Here is a 17,580-nt window from a genome sequence, read left to right as displayed (position 1 = left end):
GCCACTGCTGAACCAGCAGCACGTGCTGAGCCCTGCTCAGGGGCTCTGCTCACCCGCCGGGCCGGGGAGCCTGCTCACCGCTGCTGAGCTCATTAGTCAGGACTCTGCTGCTGCTCCAACCCAGGGATTACTGAAATCTGTGGTCTTATGGGCACTGAGCCTGTGATTTACTTCACTGGGCAGATCTACACAGCAGTGATGGTGTTCTCTGTGCTGCAGGCTGGTGTTTCCTTTGTACGCGTTGTGGGTCAGTCACAGAAGGGAAGCCTGTGCTTCCAACAGAACTACAGCCACACCTGCAGTGTGCTCTCTTTGGAAGATGACTGGTTTGAAGCCTGGGGGTTACAAACCCCTTTTTCTGTAGCTGCAAAAGTAAAAAGTGTGCCATTACCTGGAGACACCACTGGGAAGCAGATCTGAGCAGTACTCTCTCCACATTGGGATGCTGCAGCCCTGTCCCATCCCAAGTGTCCCTTCCAGCACTGGAATTTGGCAAAGTTTAGATACTTGATGAGATACGAGCAGTTATTGCATGGCTGATTCTCACTGAACTGCTTAAACTCTCTGAACTCTGTGCTCTTTAAAGCTGATGTAAAAACATCACTTCTGAAATAAGGGCTGCCCCTGAAATGAGGTTTATTGCATTTTTTCACACAGTTCTATTTCAGTGCAATGCATTATGAAAAACCAATTTAAAGGAAATTAAGTGTGATGCACCAAGTCAGCAAACAGGCTGTGTGCAGAGCTATGAGTGCTTCAGTGCCTGGTTTATGGGTCCCGAGGCCAGCCACTCGGAATGGTTTGCATCATTATCAATGTGAATCAGCAAGGTTCTGCTGCAAGCGTGTGTGGCCAGCGCAGCTGAGCAGCCTTCACTTGCTGATTGGGACGTGGGGTTTCTTAGTAACCCAGCTCTTCATTAGCAAGTTACCAGCTCCTTCAAACTGCAGTGCTGTAGAGAAATCTAAAGCCACGGAAGGGTCCTGCCGTTTCTACTGCCTGGCTCTGGAAGTACAGCTCTGCCCGTGCACCTCGGGGTCAGCATCTAATTCTGGTAGCAAAAGAGCTACCAGATCTCCCTTCCTGTGCTCCTCTTCCCTCATCCTGTCTGTCTCCTCCTGTAAAGCACACAGATTTCCCTCTAATGAGGCCACAAAGTGCACTGAGCAGCATCAGCCCCTCAGCCACACTCGTACCTGCCACATTTCCCTTCTGCTTCCTTTCATCCCTGGAGAAAAGGAGTCTCACCGCCTGTATGATGAACAAAAGCCTTAGGTGGAGTCCCTAAGTGATCACAGCGTGCTAATGGGGTGGGAGCTGGCACATTCCAGACAGCAGACATCCTAGTGTTTCTCTTAATGAACAATCCCTCTCCATTTCTGAACGGCTGGCTTAACAACAGCTTTTCTATGCAGCATTCATGTTCAAATGCGACATGCATTTCATGTTTAAATAACCTCTGATTATCCAGGCTGCAAGTGATAAATTTGTATCCTTACCTTCCCCTTTTAAAAGCACTTAAACCATCAAATATTCTTCTTTTTCTTATTTGTTCTATTGTGAGATGTTCAATTAGAGTTGTGTCAATAAACAATCCCGTGTGGTGCTTCTGCTTAAACTCTCATTAAATGACACTGCTTAATAAATCACTCAGCCTGATGTAACAGAGCTGTAATGTGTGAACTGAACTCAAAGGAAAGACGTAAATGGTTAATTTAAAATAAGTAAATGTTGTTCATACCACTCAGAATGCTCAGCTTGTACAGCTCCTATGAGAAATGTAATGCGAGCACAAGTGACGCTCCTGGTCCAGCACAAGTGACACTCCAGCTGCATGCCTGGCAGCCTTGTGTCCTGTCATGCATTGGTACCTGTTGCTGGTGAAGCTGCACCGCTCTCCAGAGAGCATTCCTCACTTCCCTGGGTGCTGAGCCTCTGCACAGGCTGCAGACACATAGAATCATGGAACCATAGAATAGTTAGGGTTGGAAAGGACCTTAAGATCATCCAGTTCCAACCCCTCTGCCATGGGCAGGGACATCTCACACTAAACCGGGTCACCCAAGGCTCTGTCCAGCCTGGCCTTGAACACTGCCAGGGATGGAGCATTTTCTAACAGACCTACACATGCCAAAGTTACTCATTCCCTTCTAATGTGAGCATCGAGTCCCATCTGCTATTCCAGCACTGGGAAGGAAATTCCTTCCCCACATTTCAGCAGAATCCCCTGTCCCATGTACAGGCATTGCCAGAGCCACCCCCCAACTACCACTTGCCAAAGAGCTTCTGGTCGATGTCTGCCAAAGGGGCTTCTCCCTGCGGCCCTGCTCCTCATCACCACTCCCCAGAGCGACCTTTGCAGCACGGTGGACACAGAAACCCCAGCTCTGGAGAGCTCCATCGCTTGCAGCGGAGATGAGGCACCCGGAGCACACCCACATCCTGCTGCACGTGGCTCTGCTGTTGTGTGACAGCCATCTGCTCCTCGTGGTGCTGCCTGAGACCACGCGGGGTAGAGACTGGTCCCTGGGTCAGGCGAATGCTTCGAGTGCTGGAAACCAAGTCATTAAAAACGTGAGCTCAGCTCGAACGCGTGGGTGCCCGTGAGGCTCCTCCTCCCCAGTGCAGCTGCCTGCGTGGAGTCCTGCAGGGGACTGACCCGTCACCCCCAGCCCTTCACACACACAGAGCAGTCCTGAGCATCCAGGCGCGTGCGCCACGGGCTGCGGGATGCAGACGGAGGGTAGTAGGTACAGATGGCTGGAAGCACACTGTGGTAAGAGCTAAACATAAATGCACTCTAAGGAGAGCACTTGGCACCCTGCGGTATGTGTTACTCGGAACTCTCTGACTGCTGCACCATGCGCTAGCCTGTCAGCATGCTCCGTAAACTGCCAGGTGCCAGAGGTGCTCAGCACAGAGCATCCCACTAACTTCGGTGGACACGAGGGGGAACTCGGGGAGTAGGTACGAGAAGAAACTCGTAGAAGGGACGGCTGAGCAGCACATTTCAGACCCCGATGATGGCAGATGATGTTGCCTCTGGCAGGACACTAACTGCAGCCCAAACTGTGCCACTCCCGCAGGGACACTGCCTCTGCTGTCAGACAACAGTGCTACCCCTCTGCCTCGTCATCAGTGTTTGCCACACCAATGTGATACAACCAGCATCTTCTAAGGGTCAGGACTGGAAACAAGCCCATTAATACAACGTTACAAATCCCAAGTAAAGCACCACTCACACCTAATTTGATAAATAAACTACTTGAGTATTTTAGAAACCAGTGGGTCAGTTTTCTACATGTTACATTAGTAGATTTGGCTTTCATTAATGCCAAATGAAGCCTACATGAAGCGCTTCTACCTTATATTAAAGGTATGATGCCAGTGAGCATCCGTTTGGCTGCCACGTATCAGGAGACCCCCCTAATAATCCAGTTTGTACTTAAGACGCAGCAGAGGGAGATTCCACCGCTCTGTGGACACGTTCCATAACTTGGCAACTGCCTTCCCCTCGGGGGAGCACAGGGGTGTAACTGCCTGGGGACACTCCTCTGTGAAGCACTATGGAGCACACGGGGTGTAACTGGCTGTGGAGCACCGCGGGGCACAAGCTTTCTTCCTCCTCCAAGAGGAGTGTTCCCTGTCAGAAGAAGCCTCACTCTCGGATGCTCAAATTCCAGTTGAGTCTTTTTGAGATGCAAACTTATGGGAAATGAATAAAAATTGCAGAACGTCCTTCCTGAAGTGGGTTCCAAACCTAGGGAGTAATGCTGTTGAATCTCCAGGTGACCTGAAAGCTTTGTATACAAAATACCCAGCTTTAGGATACTGTGTCTCTGGTTCCTGTGGTTTTGCCTGCCCTGACACAGGACAACTGCAGCATGTGATGGCTGTAGGCCTGGATGGAGCGAGGACACCAACCGTGGTGGCACAAGGCAGATGGAAGAGTGCCTGCCCATTGCTGATGGCAATGGTGCCTCTCTCCTGCAGCACAATGGCAAGTGAGGATGAGGCTTTCCCTGGTCAGTAAATACTGCCTGTGGCCCTCAGACCTCATTCCCCGCAGACCTTGGCATCCCATAACCCGGTCAGAGGGATGGAGTGCATCCCACCGTGGTGCGGTCAGAGGCAGCTGTCTGACTGGATGTGCTCATCTCCTGGCTTAACAGCCCGTTTCCTCAGCTGTTGTTTGCATGGGTGGCAACAGAAACATTGGCTCTTGAATTCCTGTTCCGCTAAGGAATGAAGTGAGCCCACAGTGAGCTCAGAGGCTGCTCTGAATGAAGCTGCAACACCCAACATCTGTGAGAACAGGTCCAAATGTGGCTGCAGAAGCTTAACAACAGGCAATTACTTCTGAAAAAGACTAGTATGTGCTGTTATCACATTAATAGCTCTGTCACTGGCATCGCAGCCAGGTCTTCCGAGTGCTTATTCTAATTGTGCAGCTGTAGAGCTGCTCCAAGACCTCCTTTAGAAATGCCCATAGTACCTGTCTGCTAAAGGAGGAAGGAAAAGAAACTCCCAAACTCTTCAGTTCCATCAGATGCAGTGCTGCTGCTTTAACCAGGGGAGCTCAAAGCATTGTCTCCCTGGAAAACAAGTTTCATTCAAAAGCCTCTGAGGCTTTCAGTGAGCTGTGAAAATACTGTTAATGTAGAGGAGGAGCATGAAACCCACTAAAAGCTCACATCTCGTGCGCTGTGCAGCCAGGTGGCTGTGGCGATACAGAACGATGATTCTCTGTTGGCTTTTTAGATACTGCGTGATAGGTTGGTAAATTGATGAACTTGAAGTCTTCAAGGGCAGCAGTCTGAATGCTCATAACCAGCAGTGATGTGGTGGGGGCATCAGACTTGGTCTTGCAGACTTGGGGGCTCAGGGGCTTCCTCCACTGCCTGCTCCCCCCCCAAACACACGTGTAGGAAGGGAGGGGTGAGGGATGTGGTTCCAATCTTCCACTTGGTTGTGGGTCACGTCCTGCAGGTTTTAATCACTCTGAACTCCCACTGAAACCAGTGGAAGGTGTCTCACACAAGCGGAAATGTTATTTCTGTCATCATTACCACCAGGCGCTCCGGCGGAAGGGGTTAGGTACTTGTTGGGCTGCCTGGACCTGGAGCCTGTTGTTAATGCTAATTTGAAGCTGGCGCTGGCACATTATGGTCAGGAAATGCGGTTCCCTGGGGTTAACGGCCAGCTCCAACACCCGATGCAAATCAGGGAGGAAAGGCCTCTCGTTAGTCAGGAGGCAATTTGCATGTTACACAGGAATAAATGAGCTCCCGGGTGGCAGCTGAGCCGTCCTGGGAATGAGGAGCCACAGTGGGAAACCTGAACACAGCAAAGATCAGACCTGCACTTCCCGGCCGCACAGGAGCCCACTGGACACAGGCCTGGGGAGGGGGAGGCAGGTTTACAAGCTTACCCAGCAATCCACAGCATTCCCACTGCCTACCTTCTCACTCAGGGCGCTCCACATCTCGCTAGGAGGGACTGCTGGTGGGTGCAAGAGGAACAGGCACCGGTTTAAAAGTTAAAAGGAGTTTTTCCAAAGTCAAAAGGGAGAAATGCGGTCCTAACATCAGCTTTGCATTCACACAGTCATGTGAGGTCATTACAGCCCATGTGAACACCACCCAAACCAGTTCTGCTTCTCTATCACATCTCTACACAAAGAAATCGACTAATGCATTCTCGTTTTCCTTGCCGAAAGATGACCAGACACCACTTTTTGTCTACATCAAAGCATCAAGACAGTCTCCATCCCTCAAGAGATGCTAAAACGCAATTATATGGTTTTCTAATAGACAGTCTTCTCGTGGCCAGGTTTTAACACTGTGTATTTTTGTATATCGGACATATACCTGTATACCTTGTATATAACATTGCATTATGTGGATGTGTATGCACCGCATATAGGATGCGATATTACGAGACTATGCTATATTGCCAGCCTTCTTCCACTGCCCTACCTCCTCCTGAAAGAAGCAATCTGCTGTGCTGGTCTCTCTGTGCCAGGACTGCTGCATGGGGATGATGGGCAGTTTGCTTCCTCCCCTTCCCTTTCTCACTGGTCCTTTCCCCCTGCCTAGGCTGCCTGCAAAGGGCTGTCCTTCACTGCAGCCGGTTGTTCTGTCTCCTGCCTGTTGAACTACCTGGAGAACCTATCCTCCTTATAGTACAGACATTTGTAACAGACATACCAGGACTGATGTGAACGGGAACACACACGTGTGTGTGTGTGTGTGTGCGTGCATGTACAAGCACTGGAAGAAACAAGCAAACAAGGATTAAAGAGCAGCATCTGTGATTTCATTCAAATGACCAAAGAGGAAGAAGAGAAGGACCAAACCTATCTAAAGATAAGGTATAAAGAAGATGAAAAGCAGGGCTGGAGGCAATAAAATAACCGGGTAAGAAAAACCTGGCAACTGTAATTCAGGAATTTTGCCACAGGCTAATGAGAGGTGAGAGAAAATAATGAGGCAAAAGATCCCAAACAACATCCACATCTAAAGGCTGTAAAAGACAGGTCCAAAATTAGCCCATCAGCACTCATTAAGAGAAGCTCAGGAGATGCGGTGGGGGCTGATGAGGGTGTCCCTCTGTGGCACCCCAGGGATCCTGGCCAGGCCACGCAGACGTGCAGGGCACGGTGCCTGTGAGGACCCTGAGCAGGCGCCCTGAGCACGGGGAGCAGCTCACACGAGCGGTGCTGCAGGAGCTGAGGGCAGAGCTGCACCTCTCGGACTCCCTGTGCTGACTGCCCTGACTTCTCCTGTTCACAGATCAGCACCGGGGTCTTCATCTCCACTGAGGTTTGTGAAGTCGCTGGGGAGTTTTGAACTTGACCTTTCCTGTAATCAGCTTGTGCAGTGCATGGGGATCCCACCACGATCGTGGCAACAAGGGGGGCAATGCATTCTGAGTTCCTCTCCTGAAGGAACAACCTGTCCATTCAGAAGTCAATGTCTCACCTCTTCCAGACCTGCGGGTGCAGCTATGAAGGGTGCACACAAGTGGAGCTGCACCGAGGTCCCTGGCTGGGCTACGCACCCAGCAGTGGGCAAGGGAACTAACGCTGGTTTTGTGGAGGCCAGGCAAGTCCTGCTAGCTGTGCTGCAGGCAGAGGTCCCAAAGCAAGATGATTTATTCCTCCAGATGTTGATGCTGATGTGAAACGTGCTAGCACACAGAACAGCTGGCACTGTGAGCACATCTGGGCAAAGAGTGCGTTCAGTGTCTGGCAGCATTTGTGGCTGATAGGAAAGCTTGGGTCACAGTTGTGTCTGCATATTGGCACACCATGGAAAAGACTGATGATGCCTCACCACAACCTGAATATTGAGTTTCTTCCAGTGCTCAGGATGCATTAGCTGATCAGCATCAGCTGTGATGAGGCAGGAAAATGATCTGTTGTCTTAGCCTGTGTCTTATACAGTTGTGTCATCCTCCCTCAGTTTCTGCTTCACACTTATTGACAATATACTGTTTATGTGAACTTGCCATTTGCTGTGTGCTGCTCCTCTCTTGTAAAGCAAACCCAACATTGTCTAGAAATCAAGATCAATCCCTGTAGCAGCAGTAATTCACAAGTTCCACACTCAGCAGAGGCATACAAAGGTCTCCTGAAGTGAAATCTATAAAGAGACATTTTTGTCCAAGAAACTCTTAAACCTCATAGTTGAGGTTTGGGCTTATCATAGAATCCCAGCCTGGTTTGGGTTGAAGGGACCTTAAAGCTCCTCCAGCTCCAACCCCTGCCCGTGGCAGGGATACCTTCATAGAATAGAATCATAGAACCACAGAATAGTTAGGGTTGGAAAGGACCTTAAGATCATCCAGTTCCAACCCCCCTGCTGTGGGCAGGGACACCTCACACTAAATCATATCACCCAAGACCTCGTCCAACCTGGCCTTGAACACTGCCAGGGATGGAGCATTCACAACCTCCCTGGGCAACCCATTCCAGTGCCTCAGCACCCTCACAGGAAAGAATTTCCTCCTTATATCCAACCTAAACTTCGCCTGTTTAAGTTTTAACCCGTTACCCCTTGTCCTGTCACTACAGTCCCTAATGAAGAGTCCCTCCCCAGCATCCCCATAGCCCCCCTTCAGATACTGGAAGACTGCTATGAAGTCTCCACGCAGCCTTCTCTTCTCCAGGCTGAACAGCCCCAACTTCCTCAGCCTGTCTTCATACAGGAGGTGCTCCAGCCCCTGATCATCCTCGTGGCCTCCTCTGGACTTGTTCCAACAGTTCCATGTCCTTTTTATGTTGAGGACACCAGAACTGCACACAATGCTCCAGGTGAGGTCTCACAAGAGCAGAGCAGAGGGGCAGGATCACCTCCTTGGACCTGCTGGTCACGCTCCTTTTGATGCAGCCCAGGATACGGTTGCTTTCTGGGCTGTGAGCGCACACTGAAGCCGGCTCATGTTCATTTTCTCATCAACCAACACCCCCAAAGTCCTTCTCCTTGGGCTGCTCTGAATCTCTTCTCTGCCCAACCTGTAGCTGTGCCTGGGATTGCTCCGACCCAGGTGTAGGACCTTGCACTTGGCATGGTTAAACTTCATGAGGTTGGCATCAGCCCACCTCACAAGCGTGTCGAGGTCCCTCTGGATGGCATTCCTTCCCTCCAGGGTATCAACCGAACCACACAGCTCGGTGTCATCGGCCAACTCGCTGAGGGCGCACTCAATCCCACTGTCCATGGCAGCGATAAAGATGTTAAACAAACCCGGTCCCAACACCGATCCCTGAGGGACACCACTCGTTACTGGTCTCCAGCCGGACATTGAGCCATTGACCACAACTCTTTGCGTGCGGCCATCCAGCCAGTTCTTTATCCACCGAGTGGTCCATCCATCAAATTGATGTCTCTCCAATTTAGAGCCAAGGATGTCGTGTGGGACAGTGTCGAATGCTTTGCACAAGTCCAGGTAGATGACATCAACTGCTCTACCCCTGTCCATCAGTTCCGTGGCCCCATCATAGAAGGCCACCAAATTGGTCAGGCAGGATTTCCCCTCAGTGAAGCCATGCTGGCTGTCACCAAGCACCTTGTTGATTTTCATGTGCCTTAGCATGCCTGCCAGGAGAATCTGCTCCCAGATGCTGCCAGGCAGAGGTGAGACTGACTGCTCTGTAATTCCCCGGGTCATTCATTTTCCCCTTCTTGAAAATGGGGGTTATATTTCCCTTTTTCCAGCCATCGGGAATTTCACCTGACTGCCAGGATTTCTCAAATATGATGGACAAGTCCTTTCCAGGGAGCTCACCCTCAGGGATGCAGCCGACACCACTGCTCCCAAAATACGGCTCACAAAGCATCCCTCTGCTGTTAACCGAGGGGCTTGGCCGGGTGCCCCCTCCTCTGCTTCCAGCAGACACTTGCACTTCCCTGTCTGAGCAGTGCACAGCTCCTCACCCGTGCTCTCTGCAGCTCTGTGACACTGGACCAGCGGAAGGGCAGAAGCCAGAGGAGGAGGTACAGAAGCCAAAGGCTCTTCAGCCCCTGTCTCAAGAGATCAGGTGCTTCGTTCTACAGAGTTTTTGACCAGCAGATCACTGTTATGATGCAGTTTCTTTTGGAGCACGGCACATCCTGTACAGCAAACTTGTACAAACTGTTACCTAAATAACAGTGCTTACTATGGAAACTCTGCTACCATTTATGTCTTTCTTCACACCAGTTACAAATACAACGAATCCAAGCTGGAGACTTTTAGGACACCACTATCAGCTCTGCATCATGACATAAATCCATTTGCTTCTGTGCTTGGCTTTCTGTCTCTGAACCATCCCAGGTTGTGTGGGTGCTTCACTTCTCCATCTGTGACAATGCAGGTTCCCAGTCCACCACTTGTGAGGGATGTTTTAGAAGGAAAATCAAAATAGGATGTATCAGCAAATTCTTCTTTGCCTCCTGTTTCAGTTACACGCTCAAGGCATTCTGCGAATCTTTCTATGAATGAAACTCAAGGCTGGGTTGGGGTTTTGTGTTTGTTTTAACCAAGCTTGACTTCCAAAGCACTTGTTTGCACTGAGGCAAAAGGAACCAACCAAGTCTGAGTTTTTAGGCCAGGTCATTTTTTTAAGCTATGAAATTCTGGAGAAGCAGTAGCAGATTAAAGATGTGCTAGATTGTGTTTCCCAGATAGGCCTCTCTGTAATAACCTCCTTAATCAAGTTTTCATTTCCAAAGGCAATGAAGAATCATCTCAGAGGAGGTGGCACATAAATCTTGCTAGAAACAGCTCTTCAGTCCCTCCCACCTCCTGCAGACCTGCCTTGGGACACGGAGCCCACCAACTGCTGCGCTGCTGTGGGCACAGCGGGCAGAGGGAAGCACCTCAGAACACTGCAGGACCTGCGCCATGGTGGGAGAAGTCCTGCAAGGTGAATGAGGAACCTCCACTAAATAGAGTCCTGACACAGCCTCCAGCTGCAGAATTCACTTAAATACCTCACTTACATACAGAACACTGTCTAGAGGATAAACTTCATCGTTGGTTTTATCACCAGATGCTCAGGCACGTTGTGAGTGTGACAGTCATCATGAGTGATTTAAAATGTAATTCATAAATGTCATTCAAAGTGATAAAAACATCCTCTTTTAAAAGTGACTTCTGACTATGAATCTTCAGCAGAAAAGGACTGGTCAGGTTCAGCTTAATGAGTCAAACCTACTGAATATTCTAAGCAAAAGTTATCAAGATGCTGAGATGCTCTTTCAGATGAAGGGTGGTTGAGAAACCACTTCTCCTTCTCTCAGCAGATCTCAGTCACACAGCCCTGTGCAGGAAGCTCTCCAGGGCTTGCACTGCCACTGAGAATTTTGCCCAATAGTAGAAAATACTCTTATAAACCTATTTTTTGCTCTAAGAGAAAACAGGCAGAAGCCATAATAAACTAAGCCTACAGTTCTGTCAGAATGTGGATGTGATGAACAATGTTGGGTTTCTCTCACCTGTAGAGGTCTGTAATCTGCCCTTGGTTCCAACGATAGCAGAGATCGTTGAGAAGACGCTCATGCTGGCCATACAAGCAGATGTAGTTGGAGGCAGGAAAGGGTTCCTTTGAAAAGCAGGTGATGCCATCGACCATGCTGTATTTGTTGATATGCATCCTGAAGTAATTCCCTTCTCTTGCCTCTCCGGTGATGATCTCCATCCCCTGGAACAGAACACACAAGGGAAGCTGTAGAGGTGGAACGAACCCCAGAGTGGGCACACGCAGAGGGCAGGGCTCCCCTGCTGGTATTTACCACTTCTGAAAATCCACAGCCCTTTTTTTGGCAACAGCCTTTATCCAACAAGGTGCTTCGCTGCAGTTTGGATGCAAACACTTCCTGTGCGGGTTAGGCCTTGGTAACTGCACACAAACTGCAGCGTACGGGCAGGTGGGCTGTGCTGCCAGCCCCCAGTGCCATTCCAGACACCATGGGGTGCACCTGCACTTGGGACACAGGAGCCAGGGGGACCTGGGACCTCCTGGTGCAGCAGCTGGGGTCCCCAGGCAACAGGAGGTGCCTGTTTCAGCAGCTGAATTGATCTTTATTCATGCCACTTTATTCTGCAGACTCTGCATTACTGCAGACGTGTGTGCTGTAGTTTCCTATAGGATAGTACCTGACGTATGAAGAACACAGGGGTGTTCCTGTACTCCCTCTCCTGATTTATAACTATGCATATATTTTCATATATGTATATACAAACAGTATATGTCCAGAGTCCAAATGGCACATCATAGAAACTATGCCATTGCAGGCAGAGGGTTGGCACAACCACATTAACCAGCTCCAAGCAGACTTCAACATTACAACTCAAAGGCTTATCACACACCAGTTAAGCATTTTGGCTTTGTGTAGAAGTTTTCCATAGTCAGAGGTGTGACCTCCAACAAAGGAAGAAATACAGGAAGGTTCCTGGTCAGTTCTAAAGCAAACTTCAATGTTTTCTACATGCACTGTGCACTAGATGCTTGCCCACAGCTGAAGGAGGCTGGGCTTGATCTCTTGGGATGTTTCCACCTTTCAAATAGTGAATTACTACTGCCTCTAAAAAATACACGTGTATGAGCATGTGTGTGTATATATGTACATACACACACACATAGACACACATGTATATTGATTTAGAATTGCTCTCCATGACTCCCTCCTGCTAATTTGAGTAAGGGCTGCCACCAACTCTCCTATCAATAAAAGACTAATAATGGTGGGTGTTGATGCTCAAACTGCGGTATTTAGGTTCAGCTGCTGAAATCAATCACTTAAAAGCCACAAATGTAAAGATTTGCTTCAGACCTCACATTGCAGTGGGATGATCAAATAGCTTGAAGCTGTATTCATGTTCCAGTTTTATCCATTTCTGAGACCTGTTGCTAGGCTACAGTCCCCTTTGTTACTTCCACATCTCTCTGCTAATACATCTCACTGCCTTCGCTTACTCCTTCCTCAGGAAATTCTTTCAGGATTTACTTGAAGTTCCTGGAGTGGCTGTGGAGATATTCCCTTTTCAGAGAGCAGGTAAGCAAAGCTGCAGCAGAACAATTCTGACCATGTTCTAGCAATCTGGAATGATAAAGCCAGTTTTTCACTCCCTGATAGTCCTTTCTGCTTCCCAGTACATGCTGCTTTGGCCAGCTCTTCTTGATCTGCAAAGCTGGGAAACAAGGTGAGCCATGCTTCGATTCCTGCCCCCAGAGCATGGATTCCTTTTTAAACAAAATCATTTCTTTCCATGGACCATTTTTGCTTGAGTTCTAGAATCAACACTGAAGTAGTCTTTTAAAAGCCACTCTTTAGATGAACTACAAGAATGGGCTTGATGCAGAAATCCCTGAGGAAAAAGGTATGATCTGCATGAATGGGGGCTTGTCGAGGTGAATGGTCCTCTCTGGCTTTAAAAGACGTGAATCTTGTCCTACTCTTGTTTCACAAGTCAGGTTCTCCTGTAGGAGAAGTGTCTCTTCACTGGTATCATGGGACAATCTCCTGTGCAGCCCAGCTGTGTGAAGTGCTTCCCCACCATGAGACAACTCTCACGGCTGCAGCACCAGCTACTTTCTGCCAGTGAAGTACAGAGCACCCCTTCCAGAACACATCCTTTCCCTACTGCTCTACAAACCAACCCCGTTTCACTGACAGACCACACAGGTTTATCATCTCCATGATTACACTCATGCATCTCTAGCCCCTTACTGCAGGGAGGAAAGAGGTTAAGCACTAAGGCTGAAAGGGTATTTTAGTGAATCTCAGCTGATCATGTCCTATGTCCACTTTACAGAGACCAAGGTGTGTGGTGCCTGTGCAGGTACCTGTGCCATCCTAAATAAGGACATCTTCCCAAATGGAGGACAAAACAAAGGAAAGTTCAGTACTGCAACTTACATGATCACACAGGGAAAGTTCCAAGTCCAGGCGGATGGGGATTCCTGGTTTGGCAATATGCAAGTAGTGATAGCCTCCAGGAAGAACACCTCCTGCCAGGAGGGAAATAGAAGATTAATTAAATCACAAGCAAAGAAAAATAAAGTATTTGTTTGCTCTCCTTCATCTCTTTTTGTTTGTCTCTTTACTAAATGACTCTAAAAATAGGACCAGGAACTTATTTTGTTTTGGTGGACTTCGTGTTATAAATGTTCTTGGGTGCTCTTACACATATGGGTGCAGCAGCCACACACTGGAAAGTTCTGGTTATAGTTTTATTGATCTTGAACTTGGAATAAAGACACTGGGTTTCACTGGAAACACTCCATGTTTACTGCAATGTAAGTGAAAACAAAACTGGGCTTGTTAGTAGCAAAACTACTAAAGCAGTGTAAGCTTTTAGTGCAACTCACCTCTCTCCACTGACTAGATAAGGAACTTTGAGAGCTTCACTGCCATGAGATGACAGCTTGGGTGAGGTGGAGCTACCTTGGTTAGATAAAAAACACAAACACCAAGAAGGGTACGAAAGTATGAGAGAATCCAGTTGGACATACCTTTAATTTTGCACCCTTTGTATGTGGGAATGAGTCTGTCTGTGCCTTCTGATGCCACAGAAGAGGGCTGAGGGGTTAGATCCAGGAGACTCAGCATTGATGCAGCGAGCTCAAAGCCAATCTCTTTTGAACTGAAGCTGCTGTGTGTCCACTCATCTACATAGTATCTCCTGGAGTACTTTGTTAAGGGACCTGCAGCCCTGATGCTCACATCATTAGTGCAGAATTTGGTATCGATCACAAGTCTCCCATCAAAAACCAGGCAAGCATCATTAATTGCCTTAAAGGTTTCATAATCCACCGTCCTGTAGGCAAAGCTAAAAAATGCCTGGAAAAGAGATGTAAATAAGTGGAGGTTATTACACATCAGTTACTGGCTCTTTTCATAAACCAAAACCCGCTTTTCATGTTGAACATTATGTATCTTAAAAAACACGAACATAAAATAAAGTATGATTTTTATAGACACAGAAAAATCCTTCTGACGCAGGAGTTACAACTACTCAAATCAACCCAACAGTAGTGAGGAGAATTACTGAACTGGACTCATCTACTTCTGGTTACCAGAGGAGCTTTCTTTTAAAAACTAACAGTAACTGTGTGGAACAGCCTGAGTGGTTGTGCAGGTCTGTGTTAGTGTGAGCTTATGGAACAGACTTGAAGCTTTTCTTTTCTTTCAAAGAAAAGCGAAACCAAAAAGCTAAGAAATAAGAAAGGACAGTGTACTCTGCATCTTAACTGCATCTTATAAACCAGTTTTCAACTGTTGTGCCTGACTCTTTGCCACCAAACCACGTCACCCTGGCACCCAGCACAGCGACCTTCAGTGAAATGGGAGAGAGGAAATGAAAATCATTCGGGGGCAATGTCATCCCCACTCAGACCACAGCAGCAGAACTCCAGTGGAAGCTGTGGAGGCCAAGGGGTTTGAGAGGGGTACAAAAGGACTGAGTACCCGCATGAAAAGGAAAGCATTCGCATCTGTTATCCTTGATAGTGATGTCCATTTTGGAAAGCCTATCCAGACTTTGTCAGGACTGAAAGACATCTCTAACTGCTCCAGATCTGGTTAACACTTGCTCTGGGAGGCAAAGCAAATACTGATCTGTACTCCCTTGCTGCCTGGGACTGCTGGGCCACTCCCGGAGACAGGGCACGGGTCTAGATGGACACCAGATCCCTGTACATCACCCGTGCCAGCCCAGGGAAGGCTGTGTCTGTCTGTAAAGTCCTTGGTACATCTGGCACTCACTTACTGAGTCTGGTGATGAGCAGATACCCATTCACTGTGGTTTGTTTTGTGGGTCTAAAAAGAGATGCGACTTCTGTTCTTGGGTAACACTGCCTGGGCTGTCTGAAGTGGCCCTGAGGTAGGGATTTGTCTCAGGACCAGCATCTACTGACTCCATGAGCTCATCTTCCCCACGGGAAGATTTCAAAGTCATTGAAAGAAAATCCCCCTAAATCCTTCAAGTCCTCCTCTGAGTCTCAGAGAAGAAAGCGCTGATAATTCCCGTCCTTTGTCCTCCCGTGGCACCTGCACAGCGCCTCTTCTGGGACACGGGGAAGCAGCCCAGCCCCATGTCCCAGGACAGGAGCTGAGCGGCAGCGCTGCGGGGCCGGCGGTGTCGCTGCGTGGAACAGATGCACAGGCAGCCCGCGCTGCCGGGCGAGGGATGCCTGAGGAGCCGCTCTCACACCCTGCACAGCCTTGTGTCTGCTCCGCAAGGCACCACCAGGGAGGAGAGTGAGAGCCACGCACACCTGATCCCTGCCTGGGTATGTGCTTTATCCGGTTGTCTGCGCTGCCTGAAAGGAGCGTCTGAAACCTGGAGCCAAACACGCGGTCCCCGAGGACAAGAGTGCTGCGGAAGGTAAAACCTGCATCACCTGGAGGTGCTCAGCTCTGAAACGCGAGAAATGAGCAGCAGGGAAGGGAGGTTGGGTCACTGCAGCTTGGAGCCAGGGGGCACACACAGAAGAGCCCCTGCCCTAGGCCCTCACCCCCATCTGAGCACCACAGACAGCAGAAGCGGGAGAAGATACAACTGTGAGCAGCATCTTTGCAGTTGCCTCTTCCAAAGGATAAACAGGAGGCTGCCAGAACAAGTGTCCCAAAACCAGGGTAAAACAAGAGTGCACACTGGACACTGAGGGTTGAAAGCAGTAAGAGTGACAAGGTTGAGAGATGCTCTGAACAAGACCATGGTCTGCAAGGGGTGCAGATGAAGACTGACCACCTCACTGGTACAATACAGTTTGTGCAGCTTCAGAGCCTTTACAAAGAGCTCTCCCTTTCGTCAGTGCCCTCAGCTTTTAAAATTGTTATACAACGCAAGCTGACTGTTGCTGTCCACCATCAAGAAATACCACTGTACAGGCTGGGGAAAGGGTGAAACAGCACACGTCACCTCGCTGCCTTCACCCTGACCAGCCCAAGAAAACCATATGAGGGCAAACCAGCAGCAGTAACACGTTCTGCCCTCAGCACCAGCCTCGGGGAGGAGGCAGTTGTGACCCGGGTAAAGGCATTACCTGATTATCCCACCAAACAGCGTCCCTGGGGGCTGAGGGCAAGTGCCAGATGCTCCCGACTAGAAAAAAAAGCACAGGAGAGGAGGGAAAAGAGGTCTGGGAATGCCAGCAACGCTGGTGTGGCAGAGCCAGGCAGCAGGGGAGCTGGAGCTGCTGGGCTTTTTGCAAGGCAGTACGTACAGGTCAGGGGATTGCACCCATCCACAGCATCCCAAAGCAGGGAAGCTCTGCCCGCGCGGGCACGAGGACCACCCAGCCCCAGTGCTGCTCACAGCAGCCGTGTCACCGAGGGGAGGGGAGGGGACGGCAGCGGGCTCCAGGCTGGGAGCCATCTGTCAGCCCGGAGGCAGGCAGGGAGGCAGAGGGGGAGGCAAGGAGGCAGGGAGGCAGAGGGGCAGGGGGCAGGGAGGGAGGCAGGCAGGGAGGCAGAGGGGCAGGGGGCAGGCAGGGAGGCAGAGGGGCAGGGGGCAGGCAGGGAGGCAGAGGGGCAGGGGGCAGGCAGGGAGGCAGAGGTGCAGGGGGCAGGCAGGGAGGCAGAGGGGCAGGGGGCAGGCAGGGAGGCAGGCAGGGAGGCAGAGGTGCAGGGGGCAGGCAGGGGGCAGGCAGGGAGGCAGAGGGGCAGGGGGCAGGCAGGGGGCAGGCAGGGAGGCAGAGGGGCAGGGGGCAGGCAGGGAGGCAGGCAGGGAGGCAGAGGTGCAGGGGGCAGGCAGGGAGGCAGAGGGGCAGGGGGCAGGCAGGGAGGCAGGCAGGGAGGCAGAGGGGCAGGGGGCAGGCAGGGAGGCAGGCAGGGAGGCAGAGGGGCAGGGGGCAGGCAGGGAGGCAGAGGGGCAGGGGGCAGGCAGGGGGCAGGCAGGGAGGCAAGCAGGGGGCAGGCAGGGAGGGATTTTCTCCTGCTGTTCCACCCTGCAGGACTCTACAGATCAAGCTCCCCCCGAGCTGCCAGCCAAGAGATGATGTTGGCTGAGAGCACTGAAGGCCCGAGCACAGCCCGCTCCCGGCGGAGGCTGCTCTGTGAGGCCTGACCCAAAGGTGATGGGTAAAGA

General features: G+C 50.2%; 1 protein-coding gene across 3 annotated transcripts in view; it reads right to left on the bottom strand.

Annotated features, from left to right (window-relative positions):
* CFAP61 (cilia and flagella associated protein 61) overlaps nucleotides 1–17,580 on the bottom strand; it is a 106,747-nt gene that overhangs the window by 6,754 nt on the left and 82,413 nt on the right. For all 3 annotated transcript variants that reach the window (XM_062608109.1, XM_062608114.1, XM_062608121.1), the window contains 3 exons: nucleotides 14,003–14,330; nucleotides 13,407–13,498; nucleotides 10,983–11,188 (listed from right to left, as the gene is read on the bottom strand). In XM_062608109.1, coding sequence (XP_062464093.1) covers nucleotides 10,983–11,188; nucleotides 13,407–13,498; nucleotides 14,003–14,330 — 626 coding nt within the window. The remainder of the gene's footprint in view (nucleotides 1–10,982; nucleotides 11,189–13,406; nucleotides 13,499–14,002; nucleotides 14,331–17,580) is intronic.

This window comes from Pezoporus occidentalis, unplaced genomic scaffold (assembly GCF_034315485.1).
Source record: "Pezoporus occidentalis ecotype Australia unplaced genomic scaffold, CSIRO_AGI_Poc_V1 ctg10, whole genome shotgun sequence".
Classification (NCBI taxonomy): Eukaryota; Metazoa; Chordata; class Aves; order Psittaciformes; family Psittacidae; genus Pezoporus; species Pezoporus occidentalis.
This window is presented reverse-complemented; position numbering and strand designations above follow the sequence as displayed.